At 38.2% G+C, this 27,127-nt stretch overlaps 1 protein-coding gene across 1 annotated transcript in view; it reads right to left on the minus strand.

Moving 5' to 3' along the window:
- LOC131532669 (calcium-responsive transactivator-like) overlaps nt 1–27,127 on the minus strand; it is a 95,648-nt gene that overhangs the window by 43,755 nt on the left and 24,766 nt on the right. Inside the window, exons 5-7 of the mRNA XM_058764512.1 lie at nt 18,975–19,104; nt 18,560–18,727; nt 16,129–16,290 (exon numbers count right to left, since the gene is read on the minus strand). Coding sequence (XP_058620495.1) covers nt 16,129–16,290; nt 18,560–18,727; nt 18,975–19,104 — 460 coding nt within the window. The remainder of the gene's footprint in view (nt 1–16,128; nt 16,291–18,559; nt 18,728–18,974; nt 19,105–27,127) is intronic.

Below are 27,127 nucleotides of genomic sequence, written 5' to 3' on the forward strand. Positions count from 1 at the left end.
AAGAACTGTACTTATCCAGAGTGACCAAAAGGGCTGGCAAAATCACTCTGGACCCTCACATCCAGCACATCCAGTACTTGACTAACTGGAGCCCAGGTCAGGAAGCAGACAGACTGGCTAAACCGATCGTCTGCTAGCCGTCTCACGTCACCAAAGTCAGTTAACTCTCAGCACATATAATCTTTTTCATCTAGATATCACGCTATAGAGACTGTGTCTGTTCCCCGAACTAGAAAATACAGAAAACATCCAAAGCAAAGTAATAGTAACAATTTAATTGATGTTCAACAAATAAAAAACCGATATAATACAGATAAACACATGATAAAGCTTGGCTTATTGAATATTAGATCCCTTTCTTCAAAAGCACTTTTTGTAAATGATATGTTCACTGATCATAAACTAGATGTGCTTTGTCTGACAGAAACCTGGCTAAAACAAGATGATTACATTACTTTAAACGAGTCTACACCCCAAGATTACTGTTACAAACATGAACCGCGTCCAAAAGGTAAAGAGGGAGGTGTTGCTACAATTTATAGAAATATTTTCAGTATCTCTCAGAGGTCGGGTTTCAAGTATAATTCGTTCGAAGTAATGGTGCTTCATATAACGTTATCCAAAGAAACAAGTGTTAATGATAAATCCCCTGTGATGTTTGTACTGGCTACTGTATACAGGCCACCAGGGCACCATACAGACTTTATTAAGAATTTTCTGATCTTCTATTGGAGTTAGTACTGACTGCAGATAAAGTCCTAATCGTTGGTGATTTTAATATCCATGTTGATAATGAAAGAGATTCGTTGGGATCAGCATTTATAGACATTCTAAACTCAATTGGTGTTAAACAACACGTGTCAGGACCTACTCATTGTCGAAATCATACTCTAGATTTAATACTGTCACATGCAATTGATGTCAGTGGCGTTGAAATTTTGCAGCAGAGCGATGATATCTCAGATCATTATCTAGTCTCCTGTATATTCCATATAGCTAAAGCTGTAAAGCCAACTTCTTGTTACAAATATGGTAGAACCATCACTTCTATCACAAAAGACTGCTTTATAAATAATCTTCCTGACTTATCTCAGTTCCTCAGCATATCCAATAGCTCAGAACAACTTGATGATGTAACAGAAACTATAGACTCTCTTTTCTAGCACTTTAGATGCGGTTGCTCCTTTACGCTTAAGGATGATTAAGGATAAGAGTCCAACACCGTGGTATAATGAGCACATCTGCGCCCTAAGGAGAGCAGCCCGGAAAATGGAGCGCAGCTGGAGGAAAACTAAATTAGAGGTATTTCGTTTAGCTTGGCGGGAAAGTACCCTATCCTACAGAAAAGCATTAAAAACTGCTAGATCTGATTACTTTTTGTCTCTTCTAGAAGAAAACAAACATAACCCTCGGTATTTATTCAATACAGTAACTAAATTAACGAAAAATCAAGCATCAACAGGTGTTGGCATTTCCCAAGAGCATAGCAGTAATGACTTTATGAACTACTTCACTTCCAAGATCGATACTATCAGAGATAAAATTGTATCCCTGCAGCCGTCAGCTACAGTATCGCATCAGATAGCGCACTATAGATCCCCTGAGGAACAATTTAATTCATTCTCTACTGTGGGAGAGGAAGAATTGTATAAACTTGTTAAATCATCTAAACCAACAACATGTATGTTAGACCCGATTCCATCTAAACTACTAAAAGAGCTGCTTCCAGAAGTCATAGATCCTATTTTGGCTATTATTAATTCATCATTGTCATTAGGATATGTCCCCAAAACCTTCAAATTGGCTGTTATTAAGCCTCTCATTAAAAAAACACAACTTGACCCCAAAGATCTAGTTAATTACAGACCGATCTCAAATCTCCCTTTTCTGTCAAAGATACTAGAAAAGGTAGTATCCTCACAATTATATTCCTTCCTAGAGAAAAATGATATCTGTGAGGAATTCCAGTCAGGATTTAGATCGTATCATAGTACTGAGACTGCTCTCATTAGAGTTACAAATGACCTGCTTCTATCATCTGATCGTGGTTGTATCTCTTTATTAGTTCTACTGGATCTTAGCGCTGCGTTCGACACTATCGACCACAACATTCTTTTGAATAGACTAGAAAACTTTGTTGGCATTAGTGGAAGTGCCTTAGCATGGTTCAAATCGTACTTATCTGACCGCCATCAGTTCGTAGCAGTGAATGAAGAGGTATCATATCGATCACAAGTGCAGTATGGAGTACCTCAAGGCTCAGTACTAGGGCCGTTACTTTTCACGCTTTATATGTTACCCTTGGGAGATATTATCAGGAGACATGGTGTTAGCTTTCACTGTTATGCTGATGATACTCAGCTCTATATTTCTTCGCGGCCCGGTGAAACTAACGGAATGCATAGTCGATATAAAAAACTGGATGACGAATAATTTTTTACTGCTAAATTCTGAAAAAACAGAGGTGTTAATTATCGGACCTAAAAACCCCACATGTAATAACCTAGAACATTATCTAACACTTGACGGCTGCTCTGTCAATTCTTCTTCATCAGTCAGGAACCTAGGTGTGCTGTTTGATAGCAATCTTTCATTTGAAAGCCATGTTTCTAGCATCTGTAAAACTGCATTTTTTCATCTCAAAAGCATATCTAAATTGCGACCAATGCTCTCAACGTCAAATGCAGAAATGTTAATTCATGCGTTTATGACCTCAAGGTTAGACTATTGTAATGCTTTATTGGGTGGTTGTTCTGCACGCTTGATCAACAAACTACAGTTAGTCCAAAATGCAGCAGCTAGAGTCCTTACTAGAACCAGGAAATATGACCATATTAGCCCGGTTCTGTCAACACTGCACTGGCTCCCTATCAAGCATCGGATAGATTTTAAAATCTTGTTAATTACTTATAAAGCCCTGAATGGTTTAGCTCCTCAGTACTTGAGCGAGCTCTTATCGCATTATAGTCCTCCACGTCCGCTGCGTTCTCAAAACTCTGGCGTTTGATAATACCTAGAATATCAAAATCGACTGCGGGCGGCAGATCCTTTTCCTATTTAGCTCCCAAACTCTGGAACAATCTACCTAACACTGTTCGGGAGGCAGACACACTCTGTCAGTTTAAATCTAGATTAAAGACCCATCTCTTTAGCCTGGCTTACACATAACACACTAATACGCTTCTATTATTCAAATCCGTTAAAGGATTGTTAGGCTGCATTAATTAGATCAACCGGAACCGGGAACACTCCCCATAACACACGATGTACTCGTTACATCGTAAGTTGAATGGCATCTACGCTAATATTTGTCTGTTTCTTTCCTAGTCTGTTTCTCAGTCCGTATCCGATCAGATGGTGGATCAGCACCAAGAGATGATGTCTACAGCCCTGATCGTCAGCGGAGACCAGGACACCCAGATGACCCCCAGAGACAGATCCCCAGATATATCAACCAAAAATAACAAAATAACTAAAATATAATAAAATACCTAACTACATAATACTACTATTGTTAGAAATTGCAACAAAATTAAAATAGAAATATAAACTTTTGAACTGCGGGTTTCGTCTGGTCAGAGGAGAACTGGCCCCCGACTGAGTCTGGTTTCTCCCAAGGTTTTTTTCTCCATTCTGTCACAGAGGGAGTTTTGGTTCCTTGCCGCTGTCGCCTCTGGCTTGCTCAGTTGGGGACACTTAATTTCTAGCGATTATCGCCGATTTGATTGCACAGATACTATTTAAACTAAACTGAGCTAGACAATGACATCTCTGAATTCAATAATGAAATGCCTTTAACTGAAAATTGAGTGTTTAATCTTATCATTATACATTACTGACACTCTATCCTCCAATTTGATACTGTTAAGTGCTTTGACACAATCTGTATTGTAAAAGCGCTATATAAATAAAGATGACTCGACTTGACACTCCCTCTTCGAACCCCTGCCGTCTGGTCGACGCTACAGAGCTCTGAGCACCAGAACAACCAGGCACAAGAACAGTTTCTTCCCTCAGGCAATCCATCTTATGAACAATAATTATGAAAAATAATTGTGGAATACACAACACTATTTATACACTTATACATTTCTTTATCTAACACACATACTTAGTTTACATTTCAAATTTGTACATAACATGCCTGTATATACAAAATTGTCTATTGTAATATACCTTTACATAAAAATTGTCAATTTTATATTGTTATTCCCTATTTACTTGTTCTATTTTTATTCTTTTATTATCTGTGTTTTGTCTTGTCACTGTCATTCTGTTGCACTGTGGAAGCTGCTGTCACGAAAACAAATTCCTTGTATTTGTAAATATACCTGACAATAAAGCTAATTCTGATTCTGATTAACCCTCTGGGGTCTGAGGGTGTTTTGGCGCCCTGGAGAAGTTTTGACATGCCTGACATGCGTGTTTTTTTATTCAGTATCTTAAAAACATATTAATATCTAAAGTCTGATAACACTGTATTCAGCAGAAACTGGGATACAATAATATGTGAGCAGCATGAATGTTTGTGTTGTAGTAACTGTAAGGATTTAGCTCTTAATTTTAGCTGTTAGGGAATAGAATCTTAGAGATTCGGGTTGATTTGATTAGACTGATTCAAAATTTATAGCATACACTCCGACTATTCTGTCCAGTGTCTAGCACTTAGTGTATCTTAGCAATTATGTTTATCTCGTGGCCAACGACAATAAACAACTGGGTTTTAAGTCAAGTCAAGTCACCTTTATTTATATAGCGCTTTTAACAATACAGATTGTGTCAAAGCACTTAACAGTAACAGTTTTAGATTACTTTTGAGCGACTGTAGCGTGATCTGGGCAAAGTTTAACTTTAAAATACACGACACAAGACAAGGATTCTTCATAAATGGCACAGATTTATTTGCTATTCTAAGGTACATTAAACTAACTAAAACACACACACACACACACGTTAGAAAATTCCCACAATTCTAATATCTGCGACTAGACTAATTCAACCTGAGGAAAAAATAAATAAAATTATCTTTACTGCTTGACGATTAATTCGACCAGTTCCCAGCAAGATATGGAGATTTTGCTCACTACCTGGTGTTCAAGTTGACTAATGAAAGCTGGCTGGTTTCCTTTCCTGGCTTGTCTCAGGGAAACACGGCGTTCCTGATTGGCTGCTGATGTGTCGTTGTCTGACACGTTTCTAGGGATGCCCTCCGGTGGTTGGTTGTTTTCCTGGTGACGCGAGAGTGACGTGTTCAGCTTTCTGGAGTCTGTCTGCAGAGACTAAGCTTTGGAAGTTTCTGGCAGTCCCGAAGTTTCAAACGAAATTCCAACAAAGTATTTGTAGCTCTGGAGTCTCATAGCCTGATGTTATAGCTGTGAGCTCTTTGGAGAGAGCCAAAGATCGAGAGAGTAAGCAAGCAAGCAGCGCAGAGCAAGGGAGGGCTGTGTCCTCCTTAGTTTTACACAGGCTGATTTTGTCCGTCCCACGGCGATTGATCTGCAGGACAGAACCACGCCCCGTACTGTTCCTCTTTGGACACAAATTAACCATATATTTAATCTTCCACGTGGGGAATATCTTTGCAAGTTCGGTTAAAAAATGTCACCTTAAGAACACGGTATATAATATGCACTTTTGATTCCTTTCAACATTCTGCATTTAAAATAAACTTCCTTTCAAGACCAAACTTCACATAGTTCACATGCATGTTAATAGCTTTCTCTGCTAAAAAGAAGGTTATACACATTGGTTAGACTTCATTGGTTACAATCAGTGTTGGGCATGTTACTTTAAAAAAGTAATTAGTTATAGTTACTAATTACTTCTAACAAATAGTAACTGAGTTAGTAACTGAGTTACATCATTATAAAAGTAACTAATTACCAGGGAAAGTAACTATAGCGTTACTTTAAAAATATACCAAATAACTTTGGATGCCCCCAATATTAAATGTTAAATTAATGAAATGGACACTAAAAAGAATAAATTATTATTATAAAACATTGTCAAGTCAAGTCGAGTCATCTTTATTTATATAGCGCTTTTAACAATACAGATTGTGTCAAAGCACTTAACAGTATCAAATTGGAGGATAGTGTCAGTAATGTATAATGATAAGATTAAACACTCAATTTTCAGTTAAAGGCATTTCATTATTGAATTCAGAGATGTCATTGTCTAGCTCAGTTTAGTTTAAATAGTATCTGTGCAATCAAATCGACGATAATCGCTAGAAATTAAGTGTCCCCAACTGAGCAAGCCAGAGGCGACAGCGGCAAGGAACCAAAACTCCCTCTGTGACAGAATGGAGAAAAAAAAACCTTGGGAGAAACCAGGCTCAGTCGGGGGGCCAGTTCTCCTCTGACCAGACGAAACCCGCAGTTCAATTCCAACCGCAGCCATGTCAGATTGTGTAAAGGGCTTATCTGATTCCCGTGGTCTTGTCTTTAATTTATAATTTAATGTATTTGTTATATTTGTGTTTTATTCATTGTTTGAAGTTTTTCATTTATATGATTTATTCATTTGCTATAATTGTAATGTATAGTTTAATGCATTTATTGTTTATCGGTGTATTTTTATAATATATATTTGTTTTTTTATTATAATTTAAATTTATGTCTCAGGGGCTCTCCGCTGACGATTAGGGCTGTAGACATCATCTCTTGGTGCTGATCCACCATCTGATCGGATACGGACTGAGAAACAGACTAGGAAAGAAACAGACAAATATTAGCGTAGATGCCATTCTATTTACGATGTAACGAGTACATCGTGTGTTATGGGGAGTGTTCCCGGTTCCGGTTGATCTAATTAATGCAGCCTAACAATCCTTTAACGGATTTGAATAATAGAAGCGTATTAGTGTGTTATGTGTAAGCCAGGATAAAGAGATGGGTCTTTAATCTAGATTTAAACTGACAGAGTGTGTCTGCCTCCCGAACAGTGTTAGGTAGATTGTTCCAGAGTTTGGGTGCTAAATAGGAAAAGGATCTGCCGCCCGCAGTCGATTTTGATATTCTAGGTATTATCAAACAGCCAGAACATTAATCTACACTATGTATCTACTGACAATTAGTATCAGTCAGTCAAGCATTATAATATAATATTATGATAATTTAATATTATACGATGATAGAACTTTAGTAATTACAATAACCAAGTATGAATGCATATTTATCATCTATATAAAACGCACTAAGGATTAATGAGCTGCTGGACTCATGAATATTAATCGTGTTGTCTGCGTTCGCTCAAATTGATTTGCTGAAATCAAAACAGGGATGACAATAGGTGAGCGCTAGCCAATGATATTGTCGTTTGCGCATTAGTTCCGCCCACTACCAGAGAACCTGCCAGTTCTTAAAAGCTGAAGAATTCCGAAGGAACTCCGTTATTTTGACAGGAAAATACAACAAAGAATATTGTTTACATGTAGCGCGTCAATTCTGCATGTTATGAAAGACTCTCTTGCTCTGTATCTTTCTTTGCGTGTGAGACAAAGCAACGGCGAGTCATGCGCCTTCACACTAGAGTTTACGGTTCGTCAAATACAGCTACACTGCGCATCCATTCAGATGAACTGAAAAATTAAATTCTAATAAAATAGTAACGGCACATTTTATTGTCAGTAACGGTAACGGCGTTGTAACGGGGGAAACAGTAATTCGTTTGATTACTCGTTACTGAAAAAAATAACGCCGTTTATTTATAACGCCGTTATTCCCATCACTGGTTACAATAACATATCAATCATAAAAAAAAAGACATCAACATATTATTTGTTGATACACTTGCTCTAATAGCAATGGAAATAAATGATTGTCTCTAGAGATCCTCTATGTAAGTTTGTGTTTCTTTTGTTGTAAGAGAAAAGTTGAAAACGCAGACGAGCAGGAAGCGAGTCATGGGACAGTCATGTTCCAGATTCTGTGTTTGCAGGCCGGAGGGCTGTTAGTTAATTTAATCATCGTTTTCCTGTCTGATATAATATAGTCCATGCATTGCTCCACGAGATGTCACGAGGCTTCTCTCGAACATGCGTTGTGAGACAGAGCTCTTTCAGTTCTTAATACAAAAGTACAAAATGTTTTATCACCATTCTGAGTAGAGAAAATAAGGTGCTGACAGGAAACCGCTCAGAATATTGACGTCAGGGGTAGTGATGATTAACCTGGACCTCGTGACGAGTTCATTTGATGGCGTATCTGTGTCCGTTTCGACACAGGAATCTTACAGTGTTTTTGAGAAAACATTTATGCGTGGTTAGTGAAAAACTAAAATTTTGAAGTCACTGAAATAAGGCCATAAAATATATACAGAATATTTGTACAAGAATATTATACAAGACTTTTGAGAAATGGACGTGGTAGAGTTTTTGCTACAAAATGGTGTGAAAATCATCCTCTTTACTCGTTCACAGAAAACAATATATTCATTTAACATTTGTAAAACATGTTTTGTGATAGAATGGCCGTATACGAGGGAGTGACTATGGCCATGAATATTTAGTGATTCACACCTGAGAGACAAAGGGCCTCCCATAATGGGCTATCAATATGAATGTGACTGAGGCAGGTAAAAAAAAATGTGTGAGGAGAGTAAAATAATGTGGGTTTTTGATTATTTGTATTATTGTTTGTATTATTTGTATTTTATTCACAACACAGTATAATAAAAATTTACACAGTGAAGGTCAAGGACACATGATTGAATATACCGATTTGAACACTGAGACTTGAACAGTAACACCTTTGTGCCAAACATTCAGAGACTCTAATATCATAGTGTTAACACTCGCTCTACTTTTATATCTTGTGGTTTTAATGTTATAAAACATGAAACAAACATCCTGGCGTTTATACAATGAAATGACACATATTTCAAAATGTTTCACTTCATTGCATACATGTAGTCAGAAATTATAATTTGGGAAAAGTCTAACTAGTAAAATGTGTACAAGTAATGTCACAGTAACACAATAACAAGGCTACTCATTAGAATTATATTCTTAACTGGATCAAGCTACGTGATGCATCACGTTGTGTTCTTCTTCTGAGGTCAGTTCTGGGTTATTCCTCTCAGCACGTCTTCTTCCAGAAATAAAAAGTAGCCGGGATGAACTCTTCACATTTGTTTACTGAGGTGATGTGGGTGTTTGCATGTTGAGCGTCTCATGTGGATGTTTAGAATTTGAAAAGCGCGATCGGCTTACATTAGAGATGATGAGTTGAGACAGGAAAAACTGGACATTGCGTTGGTTTCATACGGATTACTTTATCAAAGAATATTTGTTTTGGACGTGACTTACTTCATTTAAAAGTAGACATTTCAAGCTTTCTATGCATATGTTTCTCATGTCTTTGAGGCGAGTATTCGCTGAGATTCAGGTTGTTTTATTTATGTGTCTGTGAAGAGAGGTGGCAGAGACGGCAGAGAACGCACCCTGTTTATATTATTTATTTTACAAAAGCACATTATTTTGTTGTTATTATGACTATACACAAATAAAAGTAGACCCTTTGCAGTTTCAAACGATACCTTATTCTTATCTGTATGATCAAAAATGACGGAGTATTTTTAGCTCTTTTCGCGGTCCTCAACAAAATACGAGATGGACCGCACCATTGCGGGCTTCGAACCCCAGAGGGTTAAACTGGTTTTCTCTCTCACTCTTATTAATGCGACTTCTAGAATTAATAAGAGTGAACTAGAATTTTGGATTCTGTCAAAACTTCCCCAAATCAGTTACATGGCCCAAATGCTTAAAGTAAGAATCAGGCCCTACACAAGCTCCCGTTCAAGATGTTGATGCAGAAATGCATTCTTTCATGCGTTAGCCCATAAGATTGGTTTGCAGCAATCGATCTGAAGGATGTGTACTTTCACGTCTCACTTCTACCTTGACACAGACCGTCTCTTTGGTTTGCTTTGAGGAGTCGAACATACCAGTACAATGTCCTCCCCTTTGGGCTCTCCCTGCATCTTCTCCAAAGTTGCAGAGTGTGCTCATCTCAACGACTGACTTATATTAGCTCATTCATGAGATCTGTTGTGTGAGCATGGGGACTTGATGCTCAGGCATAATTGCAAGCCCTTCCCTGTGCAGAGCATCTCTTTATCTTGATAAAGCTTGATTGATTCCCAAGATGGACATGGCATGGGCGGGTGATCATTACGCCGTTTATTCATTATTCACCCCATGGTAGACCTTTTTCTATGGGCAGAACTGTCCTTAGGAGGCATGTTGTTGTCACAACAGAGGCAAGTAGCACACAGCCTCGGGCCCCTAAGCAAAGACCTAAAATGCAGTGGCATATCAATTTCCTTGAGTTGCTAGCTCTAGCTGCTTGCTTTACACATGTTGGAGCCACTGGTTCATGGCAAGCATGTGATCGTCCGGATGGACAACCTGCGATGGTTGCGTACATCAACCATGAAGACCGTGTATTCTTGCAGTGCAAAACACCTGCCATCTCAGTCAGACATGGCTGAAATCACTGCAGGCCATTCACATCTTGGGGGAGCTCAGTCTCAGTCGCACTCTCATGACAGCTTATGCTCCTGAGAGAATGGAGACTCCACCCCCAGGTGGACCAGCTCATCTTTTCTCTTCCAAGGAGTCCTCCCATTACCAGCTGTTTTATTCCCTGACCAAGGCTCAAACTGCCACATCCCCAACCTGGCACAGATGCACTGGCATACAGCTGGCCCTGGGGTCTGCTGAAGTACGCATTTCCCCCAGTGAACCACATTGCACAGACTCTGAAGATCAAGGAGGATGAGAAGCAGGTCTTGGTGACTGTGCCCTGCTGGCCCACTCATACCTGGTTCTCAGACCTGATGCTCCTCGTGATAGCCCCTCCCTGGTAAATTCTCCTGAGGAAGGACCTCCTCCCACCATTTGGGGCACCATTTGGCACCTGTGTCCAGATTTCTGGAACTTCCACGTGTGGCTCCTGGATGGGACACGGCAGACTTAAGTGTCCTATCACAGGCTGTGATAAACATTATCACTCAGGCTACAGCCAACTCTACTAGGCAGGCTTATGCCCTGAACTGGAGTATGTTTGTCGAGTGGTGTTATTCTCACTAGAAGCCCCTGGAAATGCCCGATCAGTGTTGTGCTTTCCTTTCTGCAAGAGAGGTTGGAGAGGAGGCTGTCCCCTTTCACCCTGAAAGTGTATGTTGCCGCCATTGCGGCACATCATGCACAATGGATGGCAGGTCCTGGGGGAAGCACGACCTAATCATCAGGTTCCTAAGAGGGGCTAGGAGGTTGAATCCTCCAAGACTGCAGCTCATCCCTTCTTGGGATCTCTCTGTGGTCCTTACTGGACTACAGAAAGCTCCCTTTGAATCTTCGGGTCAGTTGAGCTTAACATTCCTGACCACACTCATTTCCACCAAAAGGGCGGGGGACCTGCTGGTATTTTCAATCAACAAAATGTGCTTTGAATTTAGGTCAGCTGACTCTCATGTGATCCTGAGACCCTGGCCTTGATATGTAACCAAAGTTCCCACCACTCCCTTCCAGGATCCGGTGGTGAACTTGCAAGCACTGCCCACAGAGGAGGCAGACATGGCCCTTGCGTTGCTCTGTCCCATCTGCGCTTTGGACATTTACATGGACTGCACCCGGAGTTTCAGAAGCTCAGAACAGCTCTTTATCTGCTTTGGAGGTCAGCAGAAAGGAGAGGCTGCCTCCAAGCAGAGGTTGGCCCACTAGTGGATGCCATCACCTTGGCATACCAGACGTAAGGAGCACATGAAAGGGCACCCTGGGAAAGAGGAGTCATTCCAGTAGGAGCACAGGCTCTTCCTGGGCATTGGTGCACGGCACCTGTCTGGCAGATGAGGACCTACCGAAGTGGGTCCTACCACATTGGTTCATTCAATATGTACAACTGCCCTCATGTCAGTATGTGCATGCTCCACATGTCACCTCCCTATGGGTAAGATGTGGCTCCGCAGCTCCCCCAATGTGTAATAGTTATGGCTTGCAACTGCATCTGTCTAGACATGCTTCTGCTCAACACCACCTGCATCTCATAACACAGTTGAGTGGTTGTGGTGCTTTCTGTAGGGACCCAAATACGTCTGTATTGACGTAACATCGAATGTGACTGACTGAAAGGGAACAACTTGGTTACATGTAAACCTCATCTTGGTTACATGTAAACGTCATTCCCTGAAGGAGAGAACAAAGAGGAAACTCCTCAGCATTAACCTGAATGCGTGGATGCATGCTGCCATCTAATATACCAGTGTGTACGGGAAGTGGCTAGACATGCCAATTCCACTTGCCAATATTCATTGGCTGATTCTTGTACTACTCAGATGTGACTGGGCTCCCACTTGAGACCCCGATACGTCAGTGCTGTGTGTGTGCATTTGAATGGGTGAAATGCAGAGCACAAATTCCAAGTATGGGACACCCAATGGTATGAGAGGAGCACAGCTTTTCTCAACGAAACTAACATTACTAGCCAATCAGAATGTTTTGCTCTTATACGAGACGTGCATAATAGTATCCACTTGCAGAGACTCAGCTCTGATGAATGGAGAAGCGCGTCACTATTTCGACACACTATTTCCCCCGTCTAAATACTGTAAAGCTGATGTAAAGCTGCTTTGATACAATTTGCATTGTTAAAAGCGCTATACAAAAAATAGTGACTTGACTAGTGACTTGACAAAAAGCTGCGAGGCACAATGGTCAAAGATGTCCATCTAGCGCATTACATAGAAAAACTAATTAAAAAGCAGCGGAGCTTTGTAAACAGCTCAGAGTAATCACGTCATCTCCATAAGAACGATATGATTGCCAGAACAAATTTACCGAGATTTTTGAAAAGGTCCTGTTCACACATGATCTCTTAAATGGCAACTTACTGGTAATTTACCAGTAAAGACTGTATGTGTGAAAGGGGCTAAATTTCCTCTGTATATGCTGTGAATTTGATTTGCTTAAGGTTCATCTGGGAAAACTGTGTGCATTATCTGACTAGATTTGTAACATAAATCATTTATACACCTTTGCCAACACAGGAGAATACATCAACCTATTTCTAAAAATGTCATTTATTGTAAATTGTGATTTCAAAATAAAAGTTTCTGAGTTTGCATGTGGCCAAATATAAAAATTTAATGGATTTAAATGTTGTTTAATCACGCTGTAAAGTGAAACGTCAAACGTTGGTGCCCTCTGCAAGTATTTGTTATAACACATTATGTACTTAAAGGGATAGTTCACCCAAAAATGAAAATTCTGTCATCATTTACTCACCCTCAAGTAGTTCCAAACCTGTATGAATGTCTTTGTTCTGCTGAACACAAAGGAAGATGTTCAATAAAACCCATGTAATTACTTGGTTTTGATATTTTATTTGAGCCAATTATTATTGCCTCATCGTTAGTTTAGATATAAATAGTCATACTAAAGCCTGGTTTTCACTTAGGCCTGTTTGTGTTACTAAAAAATATCAGATTACTCAATTGTCAAAATAATCAGTAGATTACTTGATTACCAAAACAATTATTAGTTACAGCCCTAGATTAGTTGTTAAATCGCAGCTGTAAATCGGCTGTTGTTAAATTTGTTTGATCTTTTAGGTAAAACTATTCAATCTCTTCTTAATAGTAGTTTAATTAATGGAAATGTCCCTGTTTGTTTTAAACATGCAGTAGTGCAGCCACTTCTTAAGAAACCGAATTTAGATTGTACTGTTTTAAGTAATTACCGACCTATATCGAAACTTCCTTTCTTATCGAAAATTTTAGAGAAGGTTGTTCTGTCCCAGCTTGCGTCATATTTAGATACGAATGCTGTTATAGATATGTTCCAGTCAGGTTTTAGGTCTCTTCATAGTACAGAATCCGCCCTTCTTAAGGTTTTTAATGATTTTTTTTGGCAGTTGATTCTAGAAAGGTAGTTATTCTTGTTTTACTTGATCTCACAGCTGCTTTTGATACGGTTGATTATGGTATTTTATTGCAGCGTTTGGAAGATGTTGGTGTTAGGGGTACTGCCTTAGATTGGTTCAAATCATACTTAAATAATAGATCTTTCTCGGTTTGCCTTGGAGATTTGTGTTCGACATCAGCTAAATTACGTAGTGGTGTGCCTCAGGGGTCTATTCTTGGGCCTATTTTATTTTCATTATACATGGGCCCTTTGGGTTCAATTTTTTGTAAATATAATATTATGTATAATTTATATGCAGATGATACTCAGTTATATATCTCAGTAGATCCAAGTGCATCTCAATCTTTTGAGGAACTTGTTCAGTGTTTAGGTGAGATAAGAGCCTGGTTGTCAAGCAACTTTCTTCATCTTAATACTAATAAGACTGAGTGTGTTGTTTTTGGACCTTCCTTTGCTTCCAAGGAAATAATAAGTAGGTTGGCCTCTATGAAGATAAGTGTTTCAGATCATGTTAAGAATTTGGGTGTTACAATGGATTCAGCTTTAGTTTTAGATAAACAGGTTTCTAGTGTTGTGAAGGCTGCCTTTTATCAACTTATTATTTATTTCTAAACTGAAATCTATTCTTTCTTTTAAGGACCTGGAGACTCTTATTCATGCCTTTGTGTCATCACGCATCGATTACTGTAATTCTGTATATATAGGTATCTCACAGGGTCAGTTATCTCGTCTTCAATTAGTACAAAATGCTGCTGCCAGACTTTTGACGCATACAAAGAAGAGAGAGAGAATTATTCCAGTTTTGGTTTCTTTACACTGGTTGCCTGTAGAATTTAGAATTGAATTCAAGGTTTTGTTGATGGTTTTTAATGCGTTGCATGGCATCTCTCCAAAATATATCGCTGACCTTTTAATTCCTTATCAAAATTCAAGAAACTTGAGATCTTCGAATCAGATGATTCTTCATGTTCCTAAAACGAGATTAAAATCTAAGGGCGATAGGGCCTTTTCAGTGGCTGCTCCCCGTTTATGGAACCCTCTCCCAATGCATATTAAATCCTCCCCATCTGTGGATGCTTTTAAGTCTAGATTGAAATCGTACCTTTTTAGTAGAGCTTTTGGAGTCGATTAGAGGGATCAGGTTGTACTTTTTAATGTTGAATTTCGTTTTTGTGACTGTATGTATTGATGCTGGTCAGCACTTTGGTCAATGACAGTTGTTTTAAATGTGCTATAAAAATAACATTTGTATTGTATTGTATTGTATTGTATAGTTAAAATATTTCAAAATACAACTGCATTGTTTTACTTTTTGTAATTAAAAGGTAAATATTTTGTTAAGTGTATTGTCACACCCCTAGTGTCGATAAGCGGTGATATAGCTCATAATATTCCAAGTGTATGATATAGCTTTCCTTCTTCAGGTCAACCATATATTCATGAAAAAAATAAATAAATCAGTTTGAATAAGGAAAGCATTAACTTTGCCATAGTATCCTTTCAAATGTTAAAGTTGCCACAGTCATTGCATGCTTTGCATGTGCCATCAGTCACAACTCCCCCGGTGTCTGGTTTCAAGCTGACAGGAGCCTCATGAACTGTAACAGTCTCTGTCCATTCAGTAACCTGAGAAAAGCATTGTCTTATGCCTATTCAATGTCTTGTTATGATGAAATTTTGTATGTTTGACACGCAACTTTTTTTTACATTTTATTTCAGCACTCTTTCACTGTACAGTTTTTGCAAAAAATTTCACAATACCCTATATCAGCTACACTTTTGTGTGTTGTCTTTTGTTTCCCCTTTCCTTGATTACACATGTATTGTTGTCATATTTGTTTTGTCTCATGTGTTGGAATGCTTTGTTGTCTTTCCTCTGTAAACTTCAAGTAAACTTCTCTTTTGTTGTCAAGGAATTCAAACCATTCTCATTACAAAATTGGAAAGATGTTTGGTGCATATTCATAACAGGCTGCCATCCTTTTGTCTAGAATTATTTTAATTTTCAACAAGTATTGAAATCAATGTCATTGCATCATAGAAAAAAAAAATAGCTCAACAATTACTAAAATTAGCACTTTTTATTTCACCTCTGCAAATCTACAGCACAATTAAACATAACCCTAACCAGCTTCAGGTAACATAGGAAAACAGCAGAAAAATCTAAACTAGTTGAATACAATAATGGTAACAGCCCTTACCTTGTTGTGGGACACGATAACTTCCCATTGGCCTTTGTGACATTATGCTGTTCCCCTGGTTTCCCTGTGCCATTATTCCAGTCTGCTGGCCCTGGTAGTGCTGACCCCCTGCTGAGGTGGATGAGTAATGGGGTCCAGTGCCTTGCTGATGCATCATAGAAACTAATGGGAACCAGCACCACAAACATTGCAACATTGAAATGACAGTGTAAACAAAAGTCTTATGTTCAAAAAATGTTTTAAAACACTGTGGTTATATCCAGGACTAAAATGTTGCTATACAGTTTTTGAGAACTAAAAGCAGCAGGGGTAGAGTCAAGAAAGAAACACTGTCAGTTAGGGACATAGGGCAGCATTTCAGGGTTTTAAAGATTTAAAGAATGCCTAAAAAGAGGATTAAATCAAAAGTCAGAGGAAGGGAGCAGCCTCCTGCTGATGAACTGAATGTGTTTGATCTCTCTCTTGAGGGTCAAGAGATATTTCTAATGAAGCATCTTTATCCATGCAGAAGAATAACTCAACAGTAGCACATAGATGAATATCAAGAAACCTGTCAAGAACATGTCTTTGTTATATTTTTCCCCAAAATATGTTTCTGTGTGTGTGTGTGTGTGTGTGTGTGTGTGTGTACCTGGTATTCCCAAATGTCCCCACAAGGATAGTAATGCCAGTAAATTTTGGATAGTAATGCCAAAAACATTTTTTTGGTCCCCATGAGGAAACAGGCTTTAAAATCATACAGAATGGAGTTTTTTGAAAATCTAAAAATGGCAGAATGTTTTGTGTGAGGGGTAGGTTTAGGGTTAGGGGAAAGAAAGTATAATTTGGTCAGTATAAAAACAATAAAATTTGTTAAATTGGGCATGAAAAAAAAAAAATGCCAAAGGCTACACTGTAAAATTTAAGCAGTTATTTATATATAATTTCAGCAACCATATTTAAATACTGGATTCTCTAAATTTGTGTTCGGAACATGACTCACTCCCAAAATTGCCATTGACAGTGTGGTCACCATATCAACATTATGGTGTCTCATGTGTTTGGTATTCACTGTTTTTGTCAAAAGTAATATTATAGCGATCAAAGACTTATGGTCAGCAATTTTAACTAAACCACCATCAACAGAGCCATTGTGTTTTGTTTATGTTTGTAAGGCTGCTTTACAGAGCACGCTTTTGAAGTGTTGCCATGTCCACTTTTTATAGACATTTTTGGGCTTGATATTACCTTAAGTTTATGGAGATATTGAAGCGAGCAGGTTGAGATATTTTTGTTTTTAAGATAAAGCATTTGGATTCATCTGTTTATTATGGGCTTGTTCTTGTTTACTGTTTTTTCTAGTTAGATCTGACACGGATGAGTCAAAGCTCATACCACTTTCTCTGTGATTTTCTTGCACCACACACATACAGAGAGACACATCTCTGATGCACGTTTAAATTCGTACTAGTTGTACAACTAGTTGTTCAGTTCAGTTCTGTACACATTGCGTAGAACTTCTGTAAACGCGGCTGCCACCACCTGTATTTTTCGGGAGTCGATTCAATTGTAGAATGCTGATGTCACTCACGTGATTTACTGAACTGTGTGTTTACAGGACAGTGACGTAGCCTCATTTACATGTCCGGCCCCCTCAGATTTCTGATTGCTTAAAAAAAAACCTTTTAAGCCTTTATCACACTTCCGCATTTGGAAAGTGGAAGATTCAAATAGGCTGTATAGAAGGATTAAATTAAAGGTTTAGGGCAAACTTGTATTAAATATAATGCATTTTTCATGCACTGACTTTATGATTTAAATAAAGAAATATTTCCAGCCCATAGACGATAATTAAAAATAAGTTTGATCATCCTAATCGAGTTATATTCTCAGTGATTGTGTGCAACGATTGAATGTCATTATACTGTGAACAAGAACAGGAGGTTAATCACAATAAATATAATGAAACAATAAACAAAATAATACTAAAAATTAAATTAAATCAGTCCGAGTATTCCTCTGGCAGTAACTGGCGGACGCGAGTATAAACCAGGTTTTAACTGTCATGCAGTATAAGCGCGCTGCTATTCAGCTTCCACACGCTGCACAAACACTTGAAAATGCACGCATTTAATATTGACATTATAGCCTACATGTAATAATTTTAACTCATTTTAAGATGCCCCCCCCCCAAATTTTTTTTAAATTCTGGCTACGCCACTGTTACAGGAGGGGATTTATAACTAAAAGGTAAACTGATAAACAAATTTAACTTTAGTGTGTACATGGCTAAAATGGGCTTTATTATCTTTATGCAAAATATATCTATACATACCATACATGACAAATTATTTCTGAATAAAGCTTTCCTCAAAAGCCCTCATCCCCCATTCTCATCCAATTACATTGATTTCTGGATGGGACTTTCAGGTGAGCTCCATCCCGGGCTCACCTTGGCTGGACTGCATGTTGAGGTTGGCACGAGAGGCCATGGATGAATAGGCCACCTGACCCTGAGAGGTGGGCGCTGAGTGGTTGTACCCAGGCCCCGTGCCATGGCTGCTGGCGGGCAGGCTCATGGATGTGCTGGGCTGCTGCTGGATGAGGGCGTGGCTGGGGCCTGACAACACACACTCACAGTCAGGATAAAGCACACATTCAGTTCATCAAAACACCACCACACAAAGATAGCAAATGAAAGGGAACATAGTGTTGTTAAGAGCCAGGCAAGCTGCTGAAAAGTATAGGGGGTGTGTGTAAAAACATTAAGTACTACATACAGTGAAAATAAATTTCTATAAAGAAATAAGCAAGCTCAAGCACAGCACAGGCACGTAAGCGGTTCTTGGATGCAGAGAGGGTCTCACCATTGCTCATGTGGCTCTGCATTAGTGAGGTGGGTGGCAAGCCAGTGCCCATACTATCATTCATATTAGTCTGAGAGTGCAGAGACTGACCTCCACCACCTGGACCTATGTTTAGATTGGGGTTGGGAGGCTAAAGTGAAGACAAAGCAAGAGAAAGACAAATAGAAAGAGATAAAGAACAGACAAAGAAAAAAAGAAACTAAATCTTTCTTTTGTTATTTTTAGCCATTCTTGTTATATGAAGTGACTGTGTACTATTTATGTCCCTCTTTTAATACACATTTTCAGTTATCCTTATTAAGCTCTTGTCACACTATCCAATTTTAATTTACAAACATATAAACCAAAGTTAGGTTTTTTTTGCTAATAAAACAAGTGGAGGCAGAACGGTCTGTGTTTACTGAACGTAAATCTTTTCCTCAAGTGAAGCTGCAAATCATCATATATTTCCAACAGCAACTCGTGAAGGAACAAATAGGGCACAATGAGGCACACCAGGCTAAAAAGCACTTCTGATTTTTTTCTTTCAATTACTAGATGGCACAAAAAAAAAAAAAAAAAATCAGTATAGGTTTTTTTAACTTAAAAATTAGAGCATTTGATTCCCAGGGAAGGCATGAACGGTTTTCATTTATTTTGTAAATGAGAAATAATTTAGTGCGTTTTTTAATTAGATTTTTTCTTATTTATTATAAAATTAGTGCAAAATTTGCTGAAGTGACTGTTCTAAACAAGTATTATCTTTTTAATCATATTTGAAAACATCATGCAGAACTTGTTACTTTAGCTAAAGTATTTGTATCATTACTAGGTGCCTTTTGTCCGCGGTCGGTGAGCCTTTTACCACCTCATGAATTTTTAAAACATACCACTTTTGTAATCTATTTTTCCATGAACTGTGTTGCTTTATCACTGTTCAATAACAATGTGTAATTTGTGAAATCATACATTTTGGGAGAAGTGAAAAGCACAGTTTCCTTAAGGTGTCTTTAGCCCCATTACAGCTTACACATCATAAGGCACTCTTAAAGTGCAAAACTGAAAACTCTAATGAGTGGTGAACTCAGCAACAAAGGAGAGTAAAACAGTTTTATTTTGGGTGATAACAGTCAAAGCAATAAAAATTAAGGGAACAAAGATCAAAACTGAGCAAACCACCATATTAGAACAACACCTGACAATGAACACAGGAAATAGTAGGGCTTTTATGCTGCGTTCAAGTCCTCCTGGGACGTTCGTACTTACGAGTTGACAAGTCGTTATTACGACATCGGTTGCATTTAAGTCACTTTGGTCGGAAAAAGATGGCGATTTAACTTTTAGTTCTACGTTTCTACACAATTCAACTTTTTTTTTTAACTCTACATCTACAAAATATTGAAAGAAGAATGTGCATTGCGTTTTTAATTTTTTCCGTTTTTATTTAATTTATGAAGGTGATGTAAACTGAATAATTATATATTCTATTATAATTATACATTAATATAATATTTTGTATATGTAACATATAGTTATATTGTACATTACAAAAATATATATAATTTTATTAATTTCAACAACTTTACCGACGCTGCATATCTTTAGTCTTTGGCTGCGTCCATTGCAACTCGGAAAAAAAATATTTTGTTTTGTTAATATTTAATATTTAGGTAATCAACTTTATGTCACAAGTGCCATTGATTGATCTTAACTTGTAATGAACCCAGAAAGTAATTTAAACTTATAAATAACAGATATAATAAATGAAAGTGACTGCGCTCTGTGAACTTCTGGCATGTTCCATCCATGTTTATAGTGGTTGGTCATTAGCAGTGTTGGGGAGTAGCTAGTTACATGTAACAGGATTACGTAATTTAATTACAAAATAAATGTATTTGTAATTACTTACAGTTACTGAGAAAAAAAGTAGTGTGTAATTAAATTACAGTTACTTTTGAAAATGTTAATGATTACAAAGGGGGTTACATCTGAATTTTTTTCACACACCCACACCCATATACAGATTTAACTGACCCATATCATAAATTGCATTGACTGCTCTAAAATATGAGACAGCAATGTTTCAGGAGTTTAGGAGACAGAATAGGACACATGCTTATTCGATAACTGTTTCATTTCCTATTTGGGTTTATAATTATGCTTTATTATTTTAACATTGTTTTTTTTCCAAGACATTCTTATATGCCAGTGTTTCCTGACATAAACATGCAAACATTTGATTTCAAAACCAGTATCATAGCTAATAAACTATTTCTTGTTATGATTTTAAATCTGTATTTAACCTCAGAATGATCTCAAAGTAAATAAGAGGAGTTGAGTCTTATTTTGTGGTGGTTGTGCTTTAAATTAAATTATTACATGGCTCTGTGGAATGCTTGATTCTGATTGGTCAGTCGTGACATTCCAAGGTATGTTATTTCTCTATAACAACCGGTAAAATCTAATAACACAGACTCAATTATTTACTTAATTATTTATGTGGTGAAATGTTGTGTAATAAAAGTGGTATGACTGCACCGTATCCCTTAAATGTCCGTCTAGTTTGAACTTGCTGCTTGCTAGCAACTGCTTTCTTCATGGAAGCTTTGCGTTCTAATATTTCTACTCAGATCAGTGTTTCATGTCTAAATATTGACTTTTGTGGCAAGCAGCCGTGTTATAAGCGGGATAATGTACATCCAGCCAGTTGTTATCGCAAAATAAAGATACACATTATCCCTTATTTATTATAATCTTAATTCAAGTGATGAAGGATTTTGAAAGTGACAGTAATCAGTGTTGAGCACTACTGTAAGGTTAACCCTGCCTGCTTTAAATGTTTCAAAATGATTAACAGTTGAAAATATTATAAATTTTAAAAAGTAATCAAATGTAATAAGTTAAATTAATAAAGTAATTGAAAAGTTACACTACTAATTACATTTTAAATAGGGTACCTTGTAATCTGTAACCCATTACATTTCCAAAGTAACCTTCCCAACACTGGTCATTAGTCCTTAGCTTCAGATAAAGGAAAAAGGGAGGGAATACACTGGGTGGAAATCCTGGAATGTTTTTTATGCTCTTTGGTCATGAAAATGAACAAAAACATAAAAATGTTTAAGTAAAAGGCCGACCCCCAGTCTAAATTGCTGGAGAATGTTGAGGCCGCTTAACTATAGTCCTATCTGTAACAAATTCTTTGAGTCCAATCAGGCTTTTGCTCTCTTCATTTCTGAGTGGTCAATAATTTCCTCTTGGCCACTGACTCTGGTTCCACCAGTATTCTGATTCTCTTAGACGTCTGCATTTGGCACTGCATCTCTCACAGTATTCTCATCTCTTGTCTTTCTGCTCTTGGTATTTCTGAAACTGACCTCTTTTGGTTCATTTCCTACTTGTCTGACCATCAACACTATATAACTATATTCATTAGTCTATTGCTGCCCCCGATTCTCATGGTGTTCCCCAGGGTTCTGTTCTTGTTCCATTGATCTTCATCACTTATATGACTTTCACTAGGCCACAATAATCATTAATCATTTATATATATAAAGATTTTTCTGGTCGACTAGTAGTCGTAAAGTAAACATTTTACTCTCTACAGATATATTTTTCTGTCTGTAAGGCAAGTGTACACGGAGTTTCGTGCCCAAGTTCACAGAGGCCGAGACGGCAGAAAGTGCATCCTGTTTGCTTTCATTATTTTACAAAAGTGCAATGTTTTGTTGTTATTGTGAGTGCACACAAATAAACGTCTTTACAGATTTGAAAGATGTATTATGGGGCGTTCACACCAGACGTGACTTGCGCGAATAAATGGACGCTTGAAAATTGAGTTTACTCACTTCATTCGCGCGTGAAATTCACTTCACAACAGACGCAAATTTGCGTCATGGCTTCTGCCAGGCAGCTCCAGTCTCGTTGTGAAATGGCTGACATGGATTTTGTTGAGAGGGTAGCTGCGCTTTATATTATAAACACATCAACTCAATATGTACAGTATCTCACAGAAGTGAATACACCCCTCACATAGCGGTTTAACAGGACAGGTTCCACTCAGAACAGGCCGCGCCATAGTCGACCAAAGAAGTTGAGTGCACGTGCTCAGCATCATATCCAGAGGCTGTGTTTGGGAAATAGACGTATGAGTGCTGCCAGCATTGCTGCAGAGGTTGAAGGGGTGGGGGGTCAGCCTGTCAGTGCTCAGACCATACGCCGCACACTGCATCAGATTGGTCTGCATGGCTGTCGTCCCAGAAGGAATCCTCTTCTAAGGATGATGCACAAGAAAGCCCGCAAACAGTTTGCTGAAGACAAGCAGACTAAGGACATGGATTACTGGAACCATGTCCTGTGGTCTGATGAGACCAAGATAAACTTATTTGGTTCAGATGGTGTCAAGCGTTTGTGGCGGCAACCAGGTGAGGAGTACAAAGACAAGTGTGTCTTGCCTACAGTCAAGCATGGTGGTGGGAGTGTCATGGTCTGGGGCTGCATGAGTGCTGCCGGCACTGGGGACCTACAGTTCATTGAGGGAACCATGAATGCCAACATGTACTGTGACATACTGAAGCAGAGCATGATCCCCTCCCTTCGGAGACTGGGCCGCAGGGCAGTATTCCAACATGATAATGACCCCAAACACACCTCCAAAACGACCACTGGGCTGGGCAAGCATGAGCATCTGTGGGGCATCCTCAAACGGAAGGTGGAGGAGCGCAAGGTCTTTAACATCCACCAGCTGTGTGATGTCGTCATGGAGGAGTGGAAGAGGACTCCAGTGGCAACCTGTGAAGCTCTGGTGAACTCCATGCCCAAGAGGGTTAAGGCAGTGCTGGAAAATAATGGTGGCCACACAAAATATTGACACTTTGGGCCCAATTTGGACATTTTCACTTAGGGGTGTACTCACTTTTGTGGCCAGCGGTTTAGACATTAATGGCTGTGTGTTGAGTTATTTTGAGGGGACAGCAAATTTACACTGTTATACAAGCTGTACACTCACTACTTTACATTGTAGCAAAATGTCATTTCTTCAGTGTTGTCACATGAAAAGATATAATAAAATATTTACAAAAATGTGAGGGTGTACTCACTTCTATATATATATATATATATATATTAGTATCTCACAGAAGTGAGTACACCCCTCACATTTTTGTAAATATTTTATTATATCTTTTCATGTGACAACACTGAAGAATATATATACACACATACATATATATATACACACACACACACCTCAAATTGAGTTACGCGTGTCAACCGCCCGAAACGCTCAATTCACGCCGCCTCATTTGTGCGAATCGCGCCGCAGGATGTCTTTGCCTTGACTTAACATGTAAATCACTTGCGCTTAACGCTTCATTCACATCTGGTGTGAACGCACCATTACTCTTATCTGTATGATCAAAAATGGAGTATTTTAAGAGTAAGCACACCGGCACCTCCATCTGTCCTGCAGTGATCTACTGTTCAGCTTCCACACTCCACAGACACTTGAATAGAGCACATTTCTCTTGGTTAACATTAGATTGAGCGGCCATGTAAAGTTGCTGCTACTAACATATTTCAGATGATAAGCCATATTTGAGTTCGATGAATGATAGGCGAGCATTTGGATGTCCTGCTTGATGTACTGCATTACCACATAGACTGTCCATTAATGATCTGTCTGTCATGAACTGCGTAACTTCGCCTGTGGATTTTTATTTTTTCTGCGACCAAGCGACTAATAAAATTTTGGTTGACTCTTCTGTTCGACTAACGGTTAGTCGACTATTAGGGGGCAGCCCCATATATGAAATATGTTATGTTAATAAAGTTTTGGAGCGTGTCAGAGTATGTCAAAAACAGAATGGGCATTTTTACTGTATGCAGTTGTAGACGGTATCAGTGATTATAATAAGCTCTGGTTGCTTTTGACACGACACTCATGTCTGGTGTAGACACGTGTCAGGCGTTAAGCGACTGAACATCAGTGCGCAAACCCTATGTTGCAATGATAACTATTCATCTATATTTTGCTCTGGAGGCAGTCATATGCAAATATATTGGATAATGTCACAGAACTCACATTATCCAAATGAGCCATTTTTGGAGCTTGATTAAATAAACGCTTTGTCTATTATGACGTTTTAAGCTATGAAAAACTCACAGGAGGTTTTTTTGATGGTACAAAGGTCTCTTATTGCAAAAGCACAAAGAAAATTTGATTTCTCTCATGACCCCTTTAACCTTTACTGCTATGCTGACGATACCCAGCTCCACATCAGTTCTCAATGTACAGCTGCTTTCCCCATCAACTCTATATCTGCATGTGTTGATGACATCAATGCTTGGGTGATTTGTAATTTTCCTAAATTAAACACTGATAAAACAGATTTTCTACTGGTTGGCCCTTCTCAGCTTACATCTTGCCTCTATATTGAGTGTTAATATTGCTGGTGTCCTTCTTAGACTTTCCACTGCTGTTAGAAATCTTGGCATAAATTTTGATCCTTCTACCTCCTTCTTCCTTAATATTTCTCTCTCGCCAAATCAGCTATCTTTCACCCAAGTAATTGTTTGACTATGTCCCTCTCTAAATATCAAAGATGCCATGGTTCTTGTCCACATTTCCTCACCTCCTGACTTGACTACTGTAACTCTCTCTTTTATGGATTTTCCATCAAGACAATTAAAAAGTAAAAATGTCCTAAGCTATTATTAAAGTAACCAAGTAAAAAAAGACTAATAGTTTCACTTATATGACCTCAATATATTAGGTGAAGCGGTGCTGTGCAGACCGATGAAAGAACGTGAGATTGTAAGACATAAAGCACATTACTTGTATTAGGTTGTTCATTTGGATATATTTGCAGGTAGTACTAAAAACTACTTTAAGTAAAAGTTGATATTTAAATGTTGATCTGAAGTGTCAGTTTTTATTATTGCAGTCAAATCTGGACACCTGAGACCTTTCCATTATGGGTTCAAGCGGAGGTTATGTCAGTGCCAAGGTCCTCTCTCCAAGCTCTACTCTTCACAGAAAGCAGAACTGTTAACAATTTGGTGAACTGAAATTTTCTGTTGAGAAATTCCTTAAAGATTTTAAATTTGATTAATTTTTTTTTTTTTTTAGTTTTTTTTTTTTTTTAATTACCCAGTCTCAATTAACACCAAAATCATGTAACCATTCTTTTGAGCCCACTCTAAAGATAGAGTTTTATGACCAATTTGAGAGAGAGATGAAAGATGCGTGTGTGTCTGTGAGTCTCACTTTACAATGAGTCAGTTGTACAGCGATGAAACAGTGATTTTATCCTCTCGTTGTTTGAAAATATAATGTAGCGATTCAGTATTTAAACTATTAATAAAAATCGTGGGGCAGCGTTGATGAGTTTCTTTGTTCCTGCGTGTGTGAACTGTGCGATCTCCGATATGTGTGTGTGTGTTAGTAGCACATTAATATAGAACGGTAAGGCTCTAATTCACACCACTATAGGTGTGTGTATTGTAGGAGCTAGACAACATATGATGTCATGTAACGGTGTAGTAGTGGTGTCCCATTTCTTAGGGGAATATTGAAGGGGTATAACATAGAATTGGGATTGGGCCTAAATTCCATTTATTCAAATGCTTAGCTCACCAAAAAGATTTGAAGCCACATGGGAACCTCTCTTAGACCATTTGGAAGTAATCTAATGATAGTATATCCAGTAACCCCCATTTCTTTTGTCCTGTATGTTTGTTTTCCTCTACTTTCAAAATGATCTGGTTCATAGAGCAATACTGAATATTGTTTTTTGTTTGTTTGTTTTTTGTTACCAATGTCAATGCTGTATATTGAATATTGAAAAGAAACATGATTTGAGAAGTAGTAAAGTCTCCTGCACCTTGCATTTTGAAAACGACTGCTGAGTACATGACTTGGGCTTTGTATCGTCTTGCTTCCACAGCAAAATCCATGGGATTTTTTGGGGCAGCTCTCCCTTGTGGTCAAATACTCTGTGTGTGTTTGTTTGTTTACTTATTATTAAGTGACCATTTGCATCATGCTGCATAGATTTTGGTATAAAGATTTGTGTTGCGTCATCCCACCACTCTTTGTCATTGTTTTAGAAAAAAGAAAAAAAGAAATAGAAAGAAAGAAAGAAAAAGCATGAAAGAAAGAAAGCTGTTAAAGC

This window comes from Onychostoma macrolepis, chromosome 23 (assembly GCF_012432095.1).
Source record: "Onychostoma macrolepis isolate SWU-2019 chromosome 23, ASM1243209v1, whole genome shotgun sequence".
In the NCBI taxonomy this organism is placed as follows: domain Eukaryota; kingdom Metazoa; phylum Chordata; class Actinopteri; order Cypriniformes; family Cyprinidae; genus Onychostoma; species Onychostoma macrolepis.